This window comes from Moschus berezovskii, chromosome 19, assembly GCF_049115385.1.
Source record: "Moschus berezovskii isolate FMDL1 chromosome 19, NW_MosBer_1.0, whole genome shotgun sequence".
NCBI lineage: Eukaryota > Metazoa > Chordata > Mammalia > Artiodactyla > Moschidae > Moschus > Moschus berezovskii.
This window is the reverse complement of record NC_142478.1, coordinates 74,709,818-74,724,926: the sequence shown is the minus strand read 5'-3', so window position 1 is coordinate 74,724,926 and position 15,109 is coordinate 74,709,818. Positions and strand designations below refer to the sequence as shown.

Below are 15,109 nucleotides of genomic sequence, written 5' to 3'. Positions count from 1 at the left end.
AGCTGGGCGCGGGCAGCGGGGCTTCTCTTCTCCTGGCGCCCAGGCACCGACATGTGCACTGTGCTGCGTCACGCGCGCTGCAGCGTGGCGGGCGCCCTGGGCTGGGGCTGCTCCCGGCCCTGTGCACGGTGGCCGCCTGCAGGGCTCGGGCCGGGCGGACCCTCGGGGGCATGTGCAGGGCCAGAGGAGATGGGCACAGCCCTCCGACAGCAGGCGAGGCTGGGGAGCCGCTGGCTCTGCAGAAGACACAGCGTTTAATGACCCCTGTGGCCCAGAGGCCGCGGCATGGAGTCCGCCGGCTGTCACACGAAGTAGGCGGCCAGGGCTGACATCTTGTCCTTGGGCCGCCGGGGGCCCGGCTTCCCCGCTGGCCTCCGGCCCCGGCCCCGGCCCCGGCCCTGCCTCCGCCCGGGCCCGCGGTGCATGGGGTGGCAGGAGGCCGCGTGCTTCAGCTCCACCAGCTCCTGGAAGATGGGGTCGCAGAAGACGCAGCCCGTGTGCTGCGTGCCGTCGCCCGGCAGCGGGGACCTGGCCTTGTTGAAGTCCACGTCCAGCAGGGCGGCCTCGCAGCTGGCGCATGTCTCAGCAGACACGCGGACGCGGTGGGCGTTCTCAAAGCAGTGGGCCACCACGTTGCACCTGTTGCAGGCCACGCGCCACTTGGGGCCGGAGGTGGGGTCGAGCACCAGCACGCCGCTCTCGCACTCCACACACTGGCCGATGCCCAGCATGCTCAGCGAGTGCTGGCAGCTGGGGTGCGTGCACTCGTTGCAGCCCGTGCCTGCGGGGAGGGCCGTGTGAGGCGCAAGCACCGGTCCGCACCCAGCGGGTCCCTCCACTCAGCCCGCACGTGCTGGCCCTGGGCTCTGCTTCTCTAGGTCTTCCTCGACCCTCATGTCCCCCACCCTGCTCTGAGCTTTCCGGAAGGGTGTCCAGGCGGCCCCCGGTCGGGTCCACCCTCCTTTATCTCGCTGAGGCCCACGTGGGGCCACTGGCCACCCTGGAAGCTGCTGGAGGCAGGGACGGGTCTCCCTGAGAAGAGTGGGGACTAGGAGCTCCCCCTGCCGGGCAGGGGGCCCCCCCAGCACCCTCCCCTCGTGTCCCCAGCCTGGAGTCCAGGCTGGCTTGGGCGGGCGGGGCTTACCCTTCTTCATGTCCCGGAAGGGCGGGTGGTTGGAGCAGTAGGGGCACAGCGGGTAGCTCTTGCCCCTCGAGCCTGACGACCACAGGACCAGCTCAAAGTCGTCCAGCGGGCACCGCAGCTCCTTGTAGAGCTTGATGGTGCCGTTCTGGGGCAGCGTGTAGGTCTCATCACAGTGCGAGCAGTGCAAGCGGCTCGGCTTGGCCTGGGCAGGGTTGGGGGGCAGGGGTCACGGGGTTGCCAGGGCCTCCTGACCCGCCCACCCGCCCTCCATCTCCCCGGGACATGGAGCAGGGTGCACGACACAGAACGCGCGCAGGTGGCGGGCGGCGTGGAGTCGCCAGGGCTTCTCAGGGTGCTCGCTACTCCACACGCGCACAAAGGCGCTGCTAAGACCCCGCGTGTGCGTCAGTTCCCGTGACAGCCAAGAACGCGGGGTCAGGAGAGCGTGGACGGCACGTGGTTCAGGGGCTCCACGGCTCACATGCTGCCGGGTCTGAGGGCAGCGCTGGGTGTGTGCTGGAGAAACTGCCCGGGCCTCGCGGTCACTCCAGGTGAGGGCCACTGGAGTGAGGCCACAGGGAGGCGTGCACACGCCCTCCTACCTGGATGTACTTCATGAAGCGGTGGCACTTCCCGCAGCGGGAGAGGGGCTTGCCCGTGGCCGCCAGGGGTGAGAAGGACACCTCCATCAGTTCATCCATGCCTGCAAGCCAGCGGGGCGGGAGTTACAGCGCAGCCCCGGCGGCCGCCTCCCCACCGCTGGCGTACTGGGCCGGCTGCAGGGACCACCGCACGTGGTCAAGGGTGCCCCTGGCGGTGGGTGACGGCACAGCGAGGGCAGCCCCGTTTAAGACGAGCCGTGTGCACCGAGGGCTGTCACCACACTTGCCCTGTGGTCCCGACAGCTCCCTGGAGCCAAGGCCTGGGAGCGGGTCTCCCTGAAGGGGATGACGGCCTTGAGCCGGGTCCCACGGCTTAGGAGCAGGGAAGGGGCACACTCACCTGCAATGGAATCCACGAAGTAGTGGAACTTCCTCTTGAAGACGTCCAGGGTGTGGCCCAGCACCTGGCGGAAGTCGGCTCTACCCTGTGCGATCAGGTTCAGCTGCTTCTCCACGGCGCTGCGGATGGTGGGCAGCACCAGCTCGGCGTCTGCGGGCGGGCGGGGACGCTGTGAGACCTCGCGCCGCGCGCAGAGGTAGGGCTCCCACCTGTGATCTCCCCAGGAGCCCTGTGCAGGGGACCAGGGCACCCCATCACAAGATGGTGTCACCAGACGCGCTGCCTGGCTGAGCTCCGTGCCGTCTCCCACAGCCCCTGGGACCCCCTCAGGGCAGATACACGGTCCAGCAGCAAGGACCCCAGGGCCGGCCAGGAACCAGTCTGTAGGAATCCAGGCCCCCGCTCTCAGACCCCAACACTTCCAGGAGACCATCAGCCCGGCCGGGGCGGGCCCTGCAGTGAGGGCGTGGCCTGAAGCCTGCGGTGACTGGGGCGGGTCCTGCAGTGGGGGCGTGGCCTGAAGTGGGTGGTGACTGGGGGGCGGGCCCTGGGGTGGGGGCGTGGCCTGAAGTGGGCGGTGACTGGGGCGGGTCCTGCAGTGGGGCGTGGCCTGAAGTGGGCGGTGACTGGGGGCGGGCCCTGGAGTGGGGGCGTGGCCTGAAGTGGGCCCCGCAGTGGGAGGCGTGGCCAGAGGTGGGGGCGTGGCCGGGGTGGGCCCGGGGCTCACCGATCTTGTAGTAGCCATGCACCAGGACGATGCCGAGGTTGGTGGGCTTGAGCCGGCGCCCGCTCTCCACGACCACGTAGTTGCGCTGGCAGATGTTGTTGATGTGCACGGGGATGCTGGCGTCCGTCCCTGGGCACAGCACGGACTCGGCTCTCCCTCCGCCCGCGCTGCGAAGCCAGCTTCTCAGCCCCGCCCCCCAGGGCCGCTGGCAAGCCTGCCCGGGACTGTCCTGCGGACCCGACGCGGAGGCTCCGGGTGGCTCAGAGGTGAAGGAGCTCGGCCACCTGCCCTCGCGCCTGCTAAATGTGACCTCCCGTGCCTCTCCCCGCCTCGACCCACGGCACACGCACCGTTCCAGAACCAGGGCCCAGACCCACGCGCACAGAGCTCCGGAGCCTATCAGCCTCTACGGGCCTCGTCCACCAGAGCTAAGCCTCAGGGAAAGGCAGGGCCCCTCGTGGGGCAAGGGCTGGCTCCAGGGGTGTGAGGATTCGGGTCACAGCCCCGGGCCTGGGGTCTGAGCGAGACCCCTCACCCGCACAGCAGTGGCCACACAAGCTCCTGAGGACGCCGCCCCCATGTGGAGCTTCCGGGCCCAGGGAAACAGTGCTGTGGGGCCTTCGCCCCCGTTGTCTGTGGACTGGACCTGAGCTTTGTGTCCTCCCTGCGGGTGAGTCAGCGGCCCCCTTGGCCAATGCTCAGCCCCGGAGGTGGAGCTGCTGCCAAGGACACATCTCTAGCCTCAAGGCCAGGGCCGGAGGTGGAGGCCTCAGCCAGGGTCCCCAGCTGCCCTGCCCCGCTCAGCGGGCCACAGCGGGCCCCAGGCGTGACCCACCAATGCCGTGCTTCTCCATGAGGGTGATGAGCTCGGCCTCAGTAAGGTAGTCTGGTGGGCTCGTCTGCTTCTCCAGCAGCTTGACCTCGGCCACAGCCAGGGTGTCGCCCTTCTGGCAGGTGGGCAGGCTCTCCTCCAGGGGCACGCTCTGCCAGGGCATGATCTCTGTGAAGCCTGCAGATACACCGGCCCTCAGGACACGTGCCATGTGTCTGTGGAGGGGGGAGCCGCCCGCCCGCCACCCCTACCTGGGGAGATGACGGTCTTGCCCGTGCAGGTGAAGCGCTCGGGCCCAATCCGGAAGGAGACGCTGCTCTGCAGGTACTTGCAGTCATGGCTGACAGTGGCGATGAAGTGCCGGGTGATGTACTCGTAGAGTCGCCAGGCCTCGCCCCCTGCCACGGGTGCGGCCGCTCAGCGCCAGCCTTCGGCTGCAGGCTATGGCACTGGGGCCCCTGCTATGGCACTGGGGCCCCTGCGCCCAGCCCCCAGGGGTGGGGGACTCCAGGCCTCCCCACGGTTGAGCCTGTCACCCTGCCCCGCCTGGCCTTCTGCCCCAGGGCCTCCCGAGGCAGCACCCGCCCCCATGTCACACACCAGCCACCACCTCACTCCTGTCCCAGCCTGGCGACAGAGCACAGCTTTCAGATGGCCCCACGCTGCCATGGGGCCTGACCCCCTCCAGAGATCGGGTCACGAGCGAGCCTCACCCTGCTCTCCTGTGAAGCTCAATGCATGCGTGCGTGCCAAGGGGGTGTGACTGTCTGGGGGAGCCCGCATACCTAACTCAGCCTCTGTGGCAGACTTCATGGGGGTGATGGGGGGATGGTCGCCAGCGTCGTGGCCTTTCCTCGGGCGGTTGATACCTTCTGCTAAGAGACGCTTCACCTGCAGGGGGAGCCGGGATGGAGCATGTGTGAGCCAGGCAGGGCCCCCAGCCCTCGTGGGGAGTGCGGCCGCCGCCCTGGCCTGGCGCAGCTCACCGTGTCAGCCCAGTAGGGGTGGCTGGCCTGCTGCCGCAGAGGCCCCTTCAGGTCGAAGCTCTCGGGGTAGTGGGTGGTCTCGGTGCGTGGGTAGCTGATGTAGCCCTGCGTATAGAGCCGCTCGGCCGTCTGCATGGCGTGCTGTGGGCCCATTCCTGCCGGGGATGCAGGCTCAGCGCCCAGACACCGGGGCCCCGGGCTAGGCGCTCAGGCTCCTGGGAGGCCAGTGCCCTTGTCCGCAGGCCCAACCCAAGGCTGAACTCCCCCAGCGGGGCGGGCGCAGATGGCCAGCGCGGCCCTTGAGACATGGCCGGGCCCTTGCCTGCTGGCAGTTACCCCTTCCTATCAGTCAGGCAGCCTGTGCTTCCAAGTCACGAGACCCTGAGAGAGGAACAACACCCGCACTTACCCAGGGCAGAGCTGGCCACACGCAGCATCTCCACAGTGTTCAGGGCCAGTGGCCGCTGCTTGGCCTTCTCCTTCCTGCTTGTGGCCTCCACCTGGGGATGGGCTGAGGTCAGGGCAGGGCGGGCAGGTGCCGGGGCAGGCGCGAGAGGAGCTGCCGAGGGTCTGACTCTCGTTCGTCCTCTGGGATTCTCTAGCTCCCTTTACAGCGGCCTCACGACTCGAATGAACGTTTGTTCGGGCCCAAGAAAGGAAAATGAAAGGGAATTCCAGAGACTTTTTGGGAGAGAAACCCTGGAGGAGGGGAGGCGTCAGGAGAAGAGGCTGCACGTCGGGGCCAGACGGGAGCCAGCAACGCACGTGGGGAGGTGAGGGTCCTGGGCGAGGGCCCATCGCGGGGCAGCTGCTTGCTCCTCACGGCGCCCGCAGGTGTAGTCACACCTTCTGATTTGTCAGGAGAAGCGGGAAGTTGGAACTTTTTCTGGGAAATCTAACTGTGGGTCACCACGAGGAACTTCAGTGAACAGTTCCCACTCGCGGAAAAGCGAGGTGAGCGACCAGCTCAGCCCCTGGGCTGAACAGCTGTTGAAGAGGTGACCGTCCTGCCTACGGCAGAAGCAATCCAGGCTTCTCAACCGCCACGCTCACCCCTGCCAACCCCATGTGAACCTGGCCAGGGCCACAGTCCGAGCTGTGGTCAGGCAGACGGAGCGGTGGAGACTGGGATCACGACGGGGAGGCCCAGACGTGGTGGCCGTCACGGGCAGGAACGTGGGGCAGCTTTAGAAGCAGCTCTGGCGCCTGAACCGACTGCATTGGGCAAGAGGGGCCCGTGAAGGTGCAACTGCAGGTCACGAGCTGCCACGGCCACGGACCCGCCAGTCCCGCGTGGCCAGTTCCCCACCACGTGGCATCAGCCTCTTCCTACCAGCCACGTGGCCGTGCTTCCAAGTCCTGAGACCCGGGTGAGAAACGTGGCAGGCGAGATGGGGAGAGCCGATGGCCCAGGGCGGCTGTGCCAGCTGGGGGCCCCGGGCAGGCTCTCGACGGGCACGGGGCCTCTGGCTGGATGTGCCACCAAGGACGGACACCGGGGTGGAAGCCCTCGAGCAAAGGGCGCCCGCAGGGCGTGTGCACCGGTCAGGGCAGGCAGCTGTGTGGCGGCCACGGCCTGGGGGACAGGGGAGGACCGTGGTGGGGGCGTGTGTGGGAGCAACTGCTGTGGCTGCTGCTAAGTCACTTCAGTCGTGTCTGACTCTGTGTGACCCCAAAGACGGAAGCCCCCAACCTGGCTCCCCCGTCCCTGGGATTCTCCAGGCAAGAACACTGGAGTGGGTTGCCATTTCCTTCTCCAATGTGTGAAAGTGAAAAGTGAAAGTGAAGTTGCTCAGTCGTGTCCGACCCTTAGCGACCCCACGGACTGCAGCCACTCCTCTCTAAAAGGTGTCTGTTCCAGAGAGACAGAGGGGGACCTACGCCCCGGGCAGCAGAGGCCCCCGAGGCCCCGGAGCAGCCCACCTGGGCCTCCTTCTCGAGCTTGGTCATGTTCAGGAACATCTGTGCGATCTCCCGGTCAAACACGCGCACCCGATCCCAGTCCAGGAGGAGGGAGCGGTCCTTATCGACGTCCACCTGCAGAAGGGGGGCAGGAGGAGAGTCAGGGAGAGACAGCCCCCAGGTGAGCCACCGCCCGCGGGGCGGGGCCGGGCAGGTGCAGCTGGCCCCTGCCTGGGCCTGGCTGGAAGGGCTCATGGCCGGACCTGTTCAGGGGTGCAGCCCTGGTGTGTGGGTTGAGGCCCAGTCCTTCCTGGCAGAGGCCTCCCGCTGAGATGAGGGAGGCAGTCTCAGGACGGGAGCCCAGCACCAAGGCTGAGCTGTCCTCAGGGGCGTCACAGCCCCCCCACACACCCCCTCAGGCCCTCAGCCCAACCCCACCCAGGGGACCCCAGCCCCATGTGGACTGCAGCGGCTCCGTGTTATACTCGGAAACTTACAAGAACCTGCCATCTATCTTACTTAGAAAACGTGTTCCAAGGCTTTTAGAAGCTGGAAGGCCAGTGGCCCACAGCCCTCAGTCCAGTCCTTGGACCTGACTGCCCCAGCCGTGGACCTGACCCTGTGCTGGACGGCCCTTTCCTGCGCCCACGGTGGGACAGCGGTCCACATCCGTGCCCTGGGCCTGGGGACAACACAACGGTGGAGGCGCTCAGATGCCACACCCAAGCCCAGCAAGTCCTGGCGTGAATGGGAAAAGGCTGCAGACCTTGGCCTGCAGCACCCAGTAGGCCTCTGGTTTGAAGGACTGGATCTTGTCGTGCCTCTCCACACAGAACCCCAGCGTGGGGGTCTGGCACGGCCCAAAGGAGATGAGCGAGCTGTCCAGGTTGCCGTATTTCCCCTGGAAGTATTTAGTCTGGAACCTGTGAAGGGGGTCGGGGAGATGAGGACACTTTGGTCAGGTGCCGGGGCAGGTGGACGGGGCTGGCTGGCGGGCGAGGCGGGAGGAAGCCACGTGGCTGCGGGTGGAGAGGGCAGCGGCTCCGAGCTCCCTGCACAGCCCACGCCTCCCCCAGGGCCTGCCTGCTCTCACTGCCGCGGGGGACTCGTGGTCTGCATCAGCGAGACATCTGTCTCAGGGACTGAGCAAGCGGATGGTCTCCTGTCTCTGGTCGGGCCCGGGGGGCAGGGGGCACCTCGTGAAGGCGCAGCCGATGCGGAGGTCCAGCTCCTGCCGCGCGTCCACCGAGAGTGCCTCGTTGTGGTCGGGCTCGCCCAGGCGGGCCATGGCAGCGCAGATGTCTGTGTCTGTGATGGAGCTGAAGCGGGCCCGGAACACCGTCTGCTCGCCGCCATGGGCCTGGTTCATGACGGGCAGCACCGCGTCCAGCACCTGGTGGGGGGCCCCGGCAGTGACGCCCACGGCTCGCCCGGGCACCCACCCCTCCACAGCCCTGGTGTCCACGGGCCAGTGGCCACCACGCTCCCTTCCCCTCCTGCTCACACCCCTCTCCTTACAGCAGCTTCTACCCTCAACCAGGAGGTGCTACCACCAGGGATGCAAGAGATCCCGGCCACTAAGTCCACCTTCTCAAGGAGAGTATGGGGAGGGGGTCAGCATCTGGGAGACCCTCCAGCGACGGGAGGAAAGACAGAGTTGGGAAGAGAAGGCAAGGCAGCAGGCAGGTAGGAGCAGGGGCCCCAGACCACAGCCCGGCGGGCCTGGGGGTCCTGGAGCCCAGACTCACTAAGAGTCACGCAGACCACGCAGCCTCCTCACAGGGCACGACAGTGTCCACCCCACATAGAGGGCCCGGGGGGTGCCAGGAGAGGGCCCCGAGCAACAGCGGGGTGTCACAGCCCAAGGGACTCCTGTGGAGGCACCTGCCCTCAGGGTGGCAGAGGTGAGGCGGGCATTGTGGTGGAGCACAGAGCTGGCAGGGGTGGGGAGAGGGGTGACGGGGTGTGACAGGACACCCGGCCGCAAGGCAGACGCTCAGAACCCGTGCTCCCCTCTGGGCAGCCCTCCACCGCAGAAATCCTGCCCCAGCACTTCCTCACAAGCTGCCCGCTGGGCGATGGGACGCTCCTGCCCCAGGCAGAGCCCCTGCACCATCAGTGTCCACGGGATCTCCAGAATGCTGGGGAAAGGCACCAGAGCCAGGGCCCTGGCCCCCAGTGCGGCAGCCTGTGGGGTGCAGGCCGGCCGGCCCCGCAGACCCCCAGCTCCTCACCTCGAAGCAGATGTTCTCGCCCTCCTTGTCACAGTCCAGCCACAGCACAATGCAGTCGCAGCCCCTGCCCTCCACCTGCGCAAAGACACGTGGTATGCACCACCCAGCCCTGAGAGCGCAGCCCCGAGCTCCCCAAGACTGCCCTCAGGGGGCCTGGAGCCCAGGGCAGGAGTCACCATGTGGAATCACTGGCCGGCCCAGCCTCTCAGCAAAGAATGTAGTTCAGAACTGCTAGTTTTTAGACCAAAAAACATAACAAATGCCATAAGATCCTAATCCCCAAAACTGCATAAAAAAAAAAAATACTGAACTAACTAAACATTAATGGCAATTGTCCTAGACGGTAAGATTACAGACAATTTGTTTTCTTTCTCCTTGTCTTTTCTAACCTGTATCATGGGTTTGCATTGTTTTTATTGCTCTTTATCTCTTAAAAGGTTGGTCTTCTTATTTTCACTCCTGCCTGAACGGGGACCTCGCTGCTGCGCGCGCCTTTCTCTTGTTGCGGCGAGGGGGCTACACTCTCGTCACGGTGTGGCACGAAGCCCCGGCTCTGAAGCGCTGGCGCAGCACTCGGGGCGCTCGGGCTCAGTTATACTGCAGCACGTGGGGTCCTCCCAGGCCAGGGATCGACCCCGCATCCCCTGCACTGGCAGGAGATTCTTAACCACTGGACCCCCAGGGAAGCCCCTGTGTTTACGTTTGTTTTAGAATCCGCCACCACCAAACCATTTTAAAGGCAGGAGGCTGGTCTGGGAGCTGAGTGACCGGGGTGCCCAGGCCGTGAAGGGGAGGCGTGGGCCCCAGGGAGCCCCGACGCACCTGCAGGAACTTCACCATGTTCAGCTTGGGGTTGGCCTCCTTCTTCTCCGTCGGGGCCTGGCTGAACAGCTCAGCAGGGTCCACCTTGTCCCACCTGTTGTACTTGCCTATGGTAACACCGGGCTATCAGGGTGACACCTCACACCTGCAGGACGGGGGGCTCGGGGCAGGGCCTCCCTTGCTCAGGAGCTGGCCAGCTCTGGGCAGGCCTGCAGCAGGGACTCCTGGCAGGCAAGAGGCAGGCCACTCACCCCGTCTCCTCCTCCAGCCACGGTCTACACCCTCTCCTCGCCCAGCACTTGGCCGGCCCTGACAAGCGCTCAGTGGATCCCGGGGGACCTCAGTGTCCTCAGGCCCCCTGTCCCGTGCACCGCCCCCCACTTCTCTACTTGAGGCTCAGGGTGCAGGGGACCTGGACAATCCCGGCAGGCAATGGCTCTGTCCTGAGACCCTCCACACATGAGAAGCAGACAAGCAGTGAGGCCCAGAGTCCTGGTTGGACCCATAGCAACCACAGCCCTGGAACCAGCCCACGGGGTCACTGGTGCTGGCCTTCCGATGCCAGCTGCCGAGTGACCACAGACAACGGGCACGCTCGGCAGGCCTCAGCCCGCTCCAGAACACCCACACAGGACAAGCTCCCGCTCAGATGCGTGCCACTGCCTCCATGCTGCCCTCCACGAGGGCCACTGCTAGGGCGGGGTCCCCCAAAGCCTGCTGGCCTCGGACTCACCGGTTCTGGACAAACCTCTCTGCCCCGAGCCCACCCTGGGTTTCCTCTGGGTCGCAGGCAGCACGGGTCAGGGTTCCTCGGGGGACTGGGAGTGGGCGGGGGCGGGGCTCACCCAGGAAGTCCAGAGTCATCACGTGGCCGCAGACGGACGTCATCTTGAAGCGGACAGGCTGGCCCGCGAAGGTCCCGGGGTACTCGTGCACCGAGCATGTCCCGTTGAGCCCTTTGCGTGAGGACATGCTGCCTGCGGGAGAGGCCCGGCGGGCGGGCCCAGCCTGATGCAGCTTCTCTGGGGCCGGGTCCACCCCACAGCACTCAGAGACCGTGTGAGGGCTGTTCTCCCCATTTGTGTTCACTCCTGAATTTGATTCCTGCCTCTTTCAGACCCTCCCCAGAAATGCCCCGGAGATACCCTCACTGTCGACCCCAGGGTGACCTCCTGACGCCCACGGAGGGTCCCTCTGCTGGTCCCTCTCGGCCTCTGAGGAACAGGCACGTCTGAGTCTCCCCTCCCCTCCAGACCACAACTTCTCAGCCTGCTCCTCCAGGGTCTCCTCTTCTCTCAGCCGCTGGACCAAGGGGAGCTCAAGGCAGATGCCTGCCATCTCTGGGTCCCCAGCACCCAAGTACCCAGGGCCAGGCTGGGGCGAGGGCATGTGTTATCGCTTCCCAGTGCCCTGGGGCCACAGCTCAGCCCCGTGGTGTTCTTGAGAGGCATGAGGGGTGTGTGAGTGGCTGGGTGTCCGTGGGGCAGTGGTGATGACGCCCGGGCATGGCCTTGGCAGACGAGGCTGGGGCAGGGGGCCTCCCAGTGGACATCCTGCACAAGTTAGCAGGGCTGGCTTCTGCGGTTCAAGAGCAGCCACCCTGCCTGTACACTGCTCCCTCAGCAGCCTGCCTGCCGCACGCTCCTAGTCGTGCCTGGGGGAAACCCGGCTCACACTGAGGGTGCAGGAAACTGCGCCCCACAGGGACCCAGTGGCTCAGGGGCTGAGGGCTCCGTCCATGCCCGCTGTTCCCCAACAGACTTGACTCCAGGGGCCTGGGGCTGCTTTGGAAGAAGGCAGGCCTGGCGGCGGGGCAGGAAGCCTGGCGGCGGGGCAGGAAGCCCCACGCCCCCAGACCAGAGCCGCCGGCTGCCGGGGCCGCCCTCCTACCTCGAGAGAGGATCCTGGCGATGGACTGTGCCAGGGACGGCTTCTCGGCTACCATGAGCACCGTCCTCATCTCGTCTCAGGCTGCCAGCGCCCGCCTCGCTCTGCTCTCGGGAAACAGCTCAGACGCCGCTGGGGCACTCACACTGCTGCCACGCCAACTCCTGAGACGAACGACACGGAAAGAACAGCAAGGCTTCCGGCACGACCTGCCACTCTGAACGACCAAACACACCCAAGGTGAGAAGAACTTGGGGAGACCTGAAGGCATCTCACAGACAACTGCCCAGAGCGACTGAACCGGCTGCAGTTGAGGGTCTCCTGTCAGAGAAGCTGAGGTGGCCCCACGACCCCAGGCTGACTTTGGCCCCAAATTTGCACTAGGAAGCGGGGCAGCGGGGAGCGGGGGGCGCTTTGGGCCTGTCCCTCTCCAGTGGAGCTGTCTTTTACCCCTGCGACCAAGAGCGGCATCTCCACCTTGGCTGAACTTCAGGGTGCCCTGAGCGGCTAGCCAGGGGATCCAGCCCCTAGCAGAGCTCACCTGGCCCTTCCCAACAGGCTCTGACCGACCTCCCCTCCTGCCCTGCTCCACCTCTGCAGGCCAGGCTCGAGCCAGTTAACTAGAATGCTGTGGTCTAAAGCAGGAACTACACAGCCTGGAGGATTTCCCACCTTGGTGACTGAATCAAACATCTAGGCAGTCAGGGAAAGGAGCCTTTCTAAGCTCCTCCTTTGGAGGCGGTGCTACGGCTGTAAACACCACTTCCTTGAATCTTTAATAAGCAATTCTACAAGGACTGCTTCCCTGGTGGCTCAGCTGGTAAAGAATCCTCCCGCAATGCGGGAGACCTGGGTTCGATCCCTGGGTTGGGAAGATCCTCTGGTGAAGGAAAGGGCTACCCACTCCAGTATTCTGGCCTGGAGAATTCCATAGACTGTCTAGTCCAGGGGGTCTCAAAGAGTTGGACATGGCAAAGCAACTTCACTTGTCACTTTCACTACGAGGCCTTCGTTGGAACTCTTTAAACTATGAGTAGACTGAGGTTGCACTCATCTCACACGCTAGTAAAGTCATGCTCAAAATTCTCCAAGCCAGGCTTCAGCAATACATGAACCGTGAACTTCCAGATGTTCAAGCTGGTTTTAGAAAATGCAGAGGAACCAGACATCAAATTGCGAACATCGATTGGATCACTGAAAAAGCAAGAGAGTTCCAGAAAAACATCTATTTCTGTTTTATTGACTATGCCAAAGCCTTTGACTGTGTGGATCACAATAAACTGTGGAACATTCTGAAAGAGATGGGAATACCAGACCACCTGACCTGCCTCTTGAGAAACCTGTATGCAGGTCAGGAAGCAACAGTTAGAACTGGACATGGAACAACAGACTGGTTCCAAATAGGAAAAGGAGTACGTCAAGGCTGTATATTGTCACCCTGCTTATTTAAACTTCTATGCAGAGTACATCATGAGGAACGCTGGGCTGGAAGAAGCACACGCTGGAATCAAGATTGCTGGGAGAAATATCAATAACCTCAGATATGCAGATGACACCACCCTGATGGCAGAAAGTGAAGAGGAACTAAGGAGCCTGTTGATGAAAGTGAAAAAGGAGAGTGAAAGTTGGCTTAAAGCTCAACATTCAGAAAACTAAGATCAGGGCATCTGGTCCCATCACTTCATGGGAAATAGATGGGGAAACAGTGTCAGACTTTATTTTTTGAGCTCCAAGATCACTGCAGATGGTGACTGCAGCCATGAAATTAAAAGAGGCTTAATCCTTGGAAGGAAAGTTATCACCAACGTAGATAGCATATTAAAAAGCAGAGACATTACTTTGCCAACAAAGGTCAAGGCTATGGTTTTTCCAGTAGTCATGTATGCAGAGTTGGACTATAAAGAAAGCTGAGCGCCAAAGAATTGATGCTTTTGAACTGTGGTGTTGGAGAAGACTCTTGAGAGTCCCTTGGACTGCAAGGAGATCCAACCAGTCCATCCTAAAGGCAATCAGTCTGAGTGTTCATTGGAAGGACTGATGTTGAAGCTGAAAGTCCAATACTTTGGCCACCTGATGCGAAGAACTGACTCATTGGAAAAGACCCTGATGCTGGGAAAGATTGAAGGCAGGAGGAGAAGGGGAGGACAGAGATGGTTGGATGGCATCGCCGACTCAATGGACATGAGTTTGGGTAAACTCCGGGAGTTGGTGATGGACAGGGAGGCCTGGAGTGCTGCGGTTCATGGGGCTGCAAAGAGTCGGACACGACTGAGGACAGAACTGAACTGATCTGAACTGAGACTGAGGTTCGGAACAGCTGAGACTAGTGTCAGACCAAGGCTCTCAGGACCCGCGGCTCGCTGACCACCAAGCCCGCGCTGGGCTGACTCCTCACGTCCCCTTCTCGAGCGACCGCGAAGCCAGACGAGGCCGCCGGGAGAAAGCGGCGCTCAAGATTCCCGCGAATCTGCAGAGACTAGGACCTCCCGCCGCCCCCGCCCTCTCCTCCACCGCGGGCGCCCGCCGGGCCGGGCCGGGCCGGGGCCGAGCTGGAACCCAACCCCGCCCGCCGCCGCCGCCCGCTGCGGAGGGGCCCGGCCGCCCGAGCGCGCCCGCCCGCCCGGAGGAGGCGCCGAGGCTGCCGCGCCGCGCCGCGGGGCTGGACCCGCGCCCCACGCCGCCCGGCGCCCCGCCGCTCACCTGCGTCCCGCCTCCCGCTCCTGGAGGCGCGCCGCCATCTGCTTCCGGGTGCGTCCGCGGACAGCGTTCCCCTCCGCCCTGCCCTCCGGCGCCGCACGCCCGCACTTGTGGGTTCCGAGGCTCGAGAGTTCCGGGCGGGTCCTCCAGTGGGCCCTAGCACGTGGGGTCGCAGGGGTTCCCCCGAAGCCTTCCAGCTCATGTTCCCCCGCCGCGGGGAGGCAATAATGACAATTACCTACTAAGAGGAAAAGTGGATGATAAGCACGAAGACGTACCCACTACTAATAAACTAAAAACTGCCGATGCGTGCATAGCAGGCTTCTTTGAATGCTATAAACATTGTGGAGTGCGTGGATGAGCTAATGTAAAACCTATCTGGAAAATGGATTGGAAAATAGAAATAACCTTTTGTGTTAGAGTAATGCCTTTGACTGTGTGGATCACAATAAACTGTGGAACATTCTGAAAGAGATGGGAATACCAGACCACCTGACCTGCCTCTTGAGAAACCTATATGCAGGTCAGGAAGCAACAGTCAGAACTGGACATGGAACAACAGACTGGTTCCAAATAGGAAAAGGAGTACGTCAAGGCTGTATATTGTCACCCTGCTTATTTAACTTCTGTGCAGAGTACATCATGAGGAACGCTGGGCTGGAAGAAGCACAAGCTGGAATCAAGTTTGCCGGGAGAAATATCAATAACCTCAGATATGCAGATGACACCACCCTTATGGCAGAAAGTGAAGAGGAACTCAAAAGCCACTTGATGAAAGTGAAAGAGGAGAGTGAAAAGGTTGGCTTGAAGCTCAACATTCAGAAAACAAAGATCATGGCATCTGGTCCCATCACTTCATGGGAAATAGATGGGGAA

General features: G+C 63.4%; 1 protein-coding gene across 2 annotated transcripts; it reads right to left on the bottom strand.

The window, feature by feature from the left end:
- Positions 1-159: 159 nt before the first annotated feature.
- On the bottom strand, positions 160-14,306 carry TOP3B (DNA topoisomerase III beta). Of its 2 annotated transcripts, none has more exons than XM_055404865.2 (18): positions 14,237-14,306; positions 11,540-11,700; positions 10,495-10,626; positions 9,650-9,756; positions 8,828-8,902; positions 7,790-7,986; positions 7,360-7,516; positions 6,615-6,728; positions 5,101-5,191; positions 4,692-4,846; positions 4,491-4,596; positions 3,957-4,103; positions 3,709-3,882; positions 2,874-3,002; positions 2,147-2,296; positions 1,747-1,847; positions 1,145-1,346; positions 160-781 (listed from the first exon to the last, which is right to left on the bottom strand). In XM_055404865.2, exons 2-18 carry the CDS (start codon positions 11,607-11,609, stop codon positions 303-305), a joined length of 2,586 nt encoding a protein of 861 aa, XP_055260840.1. In that variant the 5' UTR covers positions 11,610-11,700; positions 14,237-14,306; the 3' UTR covers positions 160-302. The 2 variants fall into 2 exon arrangements, with proteins under 2 accessions (XP_055260840.1, XP_055260839.1); XM_055404864.2 differs by having other exon boundaries at positions 11,540-11,753; positions 14,237-14,284.
- Positions 14,307-15,109: the final 803 nt, after the last annotated feature.